General features: G+C 47.2%; 1 protein-coding gene across 7 annotated transcripts in view; it reads right to left on the bottom strand.

Moving 5' to 3' along the window:
* The window catches only part of LOC122334469 (TOG array regulator of axonemal microtubules protein 1), a 15,885-nt gene that overhangs the window by 2,975 nt on the left and 7,910 nt on the right, over nucleotides 1-5,000 (bottom strand). For 5 of the 7 annotated variants that reach the window (XM_043232419.1, XM_043232420.1, XM_043232417.1 and 2 more), the window contains 10 exons: nucleotides 4,763-4,954; nucleotides 4,118-4,168; nucleotides 3,854-4,032; nucleotides 3,521-3,626; nucleotides 3,248-3,445; nucleotides 2,509-2,626; nucleotides 2,262-2,367; nucleotides 1,565-1,800; nucleotides 395-553; nucleotides 191-317 (listed from right to left, as the gene is read on the bottom strand). In XM_043232419.1, coding sequence (XP_043088354.1) covers nucleotides 191-317; nucleotides 395-553; nucleotides 1,565-1,800; nucleotides 2,262-2,367; nucleotides 2,509-2,626; nucleotides 3,248-3,445; nucleotides 3,521-3,626; nucleotides 3,854-4,032; nucleotides 4,118-4,168; nucleotides 4,763-4,954 — 1,472 coding nt within the window. The remainder of the gene's footprint in view (nucleotides 1-190; nucleotides 318-394; nucleotides 554-1,564; nucleotides 1,801-2,261; nucleotides 2,368-2,508; nucleotides 2,627-3,247; nucleotides 3,446-3,520; nucleotides 3,627-3,853; nucleotides 4,033-4,117; nucleotides 4,169-4,762; nucleotides 4,955-5,000) is intronic. The other 2 variants (XM_043232422.1, XM_043232423.1) reach the window with 2 other exon arrangements.

Here is a 5,000-nt window from a genome sequence, read left to right as displayed (position 1 = left end):
CATTGATAATAATCAGAAAACTGTCTTAATCAGTAAATCAGTATATTGTTATGAATTCTGAACACTAATCATGCTGAAATAAATTTGATTCCCACAGAAAACAGTAGTAATAATATTTAACCGTTTTCACTGTTTTTATCAAGTGCAGCCCTGCTGATCAGAAGACAGTAGCGTGAGGGTCGGAGCACACCTTGGTTTTGAGACTGAAGACGGTGTCTCTGATGCTCGGCAGGTCTTTGGGCGGGACGAACCTCTCCAACATCTTATCAAAGTCACGGTGAGAGGACAGAAAGAGCAGCATCCGTCGGCCGTAGAACCTGAGAGAGACAGAGCGGTGAGAGCGTGGAGCGCCGAGGACAGAGCGGCCGTGACCTCTGACCCCCGCGCCGCTCACCTGGCCTCCTGAGACGAGTCCTGCACCAGCTTACAGACGGCCGGCAGGATGCGCTCGGTCAGGTCTTTGGCTCCGGACAGCAGACGGGCGGCTCCGGCCCGCTCCACCAGAGAGCTCAGGTGATGAGCTGCACACTTACGCACTACTGAGTTCAGATGACTGAGAGAGAAACAACAACAAGACGCTCTCAGTGTTTGCACGGGGGTTTTTGTTAAGTATCGTATTCGCTCCGTGAAACATTTACTGCTCATATAATCTGATAGAGTGAGAAAAAGCTCCGTTTCATTCAAAGAAATACACACTATGCTGCAGATGCTGAATTTTACAAAACACAATTCTGATGCTTATAATGTTATAATGTGTATCTGACTGTGTGTGTGTGTGTGTCTGTCTGACTGTGTGTGTGTGTCTGTCTGTGGTGTGTTTGTGTGTGTGTGGTGTCTGAGGTGTGTGTCTGTCTGAAGTGTGCATGTGTGTGTCTGTCTGTCTGACTGTGTGTGTGTGTCTGTCTGTGGTGTGTGTCTGAGGTGTGTGTGTGTCTGTCTGACTGTCTGTGTGTGTGTCTGTGTCTGTCTGACTGTGTGTGTGTGTGTCTGTCTGACTGTGTGTGTGTGTGTCTGTCTGACTGTGTGTGTGTGTGTGTCTGTCTGTGGTGTGTGTCTGAGGTGTGTGTGTGTGTGTCTGACTGTCTGTGGTGTGTGTGTGTGTGTGTCTGACTGTCTGTGTGTCTGTCTGTGGTGTGTGTGTGTGTCTGTGGTGTGTGTGTGTCTGTGTGTGTGTGTGTGTGTGTGTCTGTCTGTGGTGTGTGTCTGAGGTGTGTGTGTGTGTGTGTGTCTGACTGTCTGTGTGTGTGTGTGTGTGTGTCTGTAGTGTGTGTGTGTGTGTGTCTGACTGTCTGTGTGTGTGTCTGTGGTGTGTGTGTGTCTGTCTGACTGTGTGTGTGTGTGTGTCTGTCTGTGGTGTGTGTGTGTGTCTGACTGTCTGTGTGTGTGTGTGTGTGTCTGTAGTGTGTGTGTGTGTGTGTGTCTGACTGTGTGTGTGTGTGTCTGTCTGTAGTGTGTGTGTGTGTCTGTCTGTAGTGTGTGTGTGTGTGTGTGTCTGTAGTGTGTGTGTGTGTGTGTGTCTGTGTGTGTGTGTGTGTGTGTGTGTGTGTGTGTGTGTGTGTCTGACCCGAGTCCCCCGGCCAGCAGAGCGCTCATGGCTCGTGTAACAGTACAGTTCTGCACCATGCTGTCCAGCGCTCGCTCCACATCCAGTCTGATGAAGGTGTTGGATTCTCCAGCTTTATGCAGCAGAGCTCGGACCGTCCCGTCCAGCTCCTGATCCATTCCCTTCTGCAGCGCGGCGAACATCTCCCCCAGCGTCACCACAGCCACCCGAGACACGCCGGAGCGCAGGTTACGAACCTTCAGCAGAGAAGATCACATACGGCCTTCAACACAGCTGCTTTATTAACATCACTTCCATTAAGTGTGTAACGTTTAGAATAATGTTTCTAAACCAAATCTAGTTAATTAAGTTTCCTAAACAATTAGAAACAAAACAGCGTGCATGTATCCTGTAATAAAGGACCGAAAACCAATAACAAAGATCATTTAAAAACTTGAGATGTAGTACGATGGGGAAAAACCACCATAAAGTCTCAAAACTTTGTAATTTTACAAGGCTTTCAAAACATGTGACTCTTGTGCGAGACGCAGTAGATGTCATAAACATGCCTTCAGTATGAAGGACGTGAACGAGATCAATTCAACAAACATCACAGTCCAAAGGCTCACGTTCTTTTCCTGTTTACGACCGAGAAGCAGCACTGAAAGGATCTGTACTGTATAAAGTGCTATAGAAATGACTTGAGCGTGAGACTGACCTCCTGAACCGCAGCGAGACACACGTCATGAATCCTGCTCAGGAGGACATCCGGGTGATACTGAGCCAAGCTGCGCAGGAAGTTCATCCCCTCGATCTTCTTCTCCCTTCACCAACAGAACACACTCACGCTTTAAAACAGCTTTACGAGAGCATCTAGTTGTGTGTGACGACCAGGGTTCTGGAAACTTGAAGAACGGTTCGAGAACACCTAGTTCTTGGAAATCTGGAACCGGTTCTAGACTCACCAGTCGTCTGAGGCGATCAGTCTGAAGCTCTGCGTCAGCGCCAGCTCCGGTTTAGAGAACGGACGCAGGTCTGCCTGATCCTGAGCCTCTTTCTTCAGACTGCCGGTAATCAACTCATCTGACGGACAAACACGAACTTCGTTAAGATCAGGCGCTCCGAGAGCGACCTCAGCTTCCTCCGGTTCACTGCGCTGAAACACTGAAACGACTGGATTTCTCTCGTGAAAACTCCCTAACCAGTTTAGCATCCTGTAGAGTCACTACGGTTTAAAAGTCTGGGATCTGTAAGAGTCTTCTCAGAGAGGTCTCTTCTGCTCAACAAGGCTGCATTTATTTGATCAAAAATACACTAAAAACAGTGAAATATTTTTATGATTTAAATCAGTTGTTTCTCTGTGAATGTGTGTTAAAGTGTGATTTATTTCTGTGTATTTCCAGCATCATTACTCCAGTCTTCAGTGTCACGTGATCTTCAGAAATCAGAATAATATACTGATCATTATGAATGTTGAAGTATATTTCTGTGGAAACGGATGCTTTTTATTTTTCAGGATTCACAGATGCACAGAACAGCATTTATTTGAAATAGAAATCTTTTGCAACATTATAAACGCCTTCACTGCCACTGAATGCTAAATAAAAGAAGTATATATATTTGATCTTACAGACCCCAAGCGTGAAGTGATTTAATCAGTGTGTGTGTGTGTGTGTGTGTGTGTGTGTGACGTGTTTATCTCACCGGAGATGTGAGACACAGTCGGTCTGGTCCGGTTCAGACTAGACACTCGTCTCAGTCGTGGCGCTGCATTCCTATTGGGTGGGCTGGTCGGAGGGGCGGGCTGATGGGCGGGGCTTATACTTTTCACTAGATTCCGTGGTCCATTCGGACTGGAGGGAGAATCGTCGGAGAACGGCTCGCATCCGTTCAGACTCGCATCTGGAAACGAACACAGAACCGGTGAGGACAGAGACGACAGAGCCGCCGCGGCCATCACTGCTGTTGACCTTTCACCTTTCACATCATCCGGGGGCGTGTCCTGCTGCTCGAGACGCCGCTGACGCATCTTGTCGCTTGTAAACCTGGAGAGTCTGACTCTCTCCTGTAAGACACAGATCATCTGACGCACAGCGAAGCCTCGAATGTAAAAGAGAAGTCCACTTCTGGAATAACATTTCCTGGTCATTTACTGATTTGCATTTTCTAAACATTGGCCACCATTTAAGTCTACTATAAAGAGAAAAATCATGGAATGTCATTCCTTTGCGACAGAAGAAAGAAGGACATCAACATCTTGGATGGCATGGGCTGATGTTTATTAGGAAGTGGACGCTGTGTGAGACGCACCTGAGTGACCGGCAGCTCGTCCGGTTCTGGACTGGCGTCAGACTCTGTAAGCGTGCCGGTGAAGGCGTGACCGTACACGGCCGGAGGAGGATCGCGCCCGCTTCTACCGGCAGAGTCGCCCTGCTCCGGAGAAGACGCCACACCGAGACGACTGGGCAGAACCACCGACCCGAACACTCCTGCAGACACGAGAGAAGAAGACGGGCGAGGGATGAGAGCGGATGAGCTTTAGATCGGCGGTCGGAGAAACAGAGGAGCACTGACCTCGTCCGATCACGCCCTCCGACATGTCCCGAGCACACGACTGCTGAGAACCTGAGAAACACACCAAAAACTACTCAACAGGACGTCCTCCGACCAGCTGGACACTACTGACAAAACACTGATATAACACAGATATTAATGTCTGGGAAAGAAGTCTCTTCTGATCACCAAGGCTGGATTTATTAGACCGAAAACCAATCAAATATCCTCACAAAAGCTGCTTTCTACATAATATATAGTTAAATAACCAAGATACCATTTAAAAGTCTGAGATAAGTAAAAGGTAACCAAAAATAAGTTTTTGTTCCTTCAGAAAAGATGCTTGAAATTAATTAACAGCGTCGAGTAAATATAAAAGCTGTTCTAATCATCTGTGAATACTGAAAAATAAATCAGAGTTTAGACAAACACAATGTGCACAACAACTGTTTTCAACACTGATAATAATCAGAAATGTTTCTTGAGCAGTAAATCAGTATATTAGAATGATTTCTGAAGATTTCAGGAGTAACGAAGATGAATATTCAGCTGCGCTTCACAAAAATAAATGACACTTTAGCACACATTCAGAGAGAAACAGCTGCTTACTCTGTAACACGACTTGATCTACAGCTTGATGTAGTGTGTAAGGTTCACTGGACTCACGTTTAGCGGGTCTGAGAGCCCGGAGCGGCTCACGTCCAGCGGCTCGGATCTGTGGTGATGAGGATGATGATGAAGATGATAAGGTCACGTCGCCGGTCTTCTCTTCGTCTGGATCTAGCGCTCTGTTCGAGTAAACGAGTCTCTGACCGATCACACACCCATCAGACAGACTCTTCTCCTGCTGCGTCACACCTGTATCACACACAGATGACACGTGACACACACTGTTTGACAACAC

Source organism: Puntigrus tetrazona, unplaced genomic scaffold, assembly GCF_018831695.1.
Source record: "Puntigrus tetrazona isolate hp1 unplaced genomic scaffold, ASM1883169v1 S000000528, whole genome shotgun sequence".
Taxonomy (NCBI): Eukaryota; Metazoa; Chordata; class Actinopteri; order Cypriniformes; family Cyprinidae; genus Puntigrus; species Puntigrus tetrazona.
Note: the sequence above shows the minus strand (reverse complement) of the source record. Positions and strands in the feature narration are given on the sequence as shown.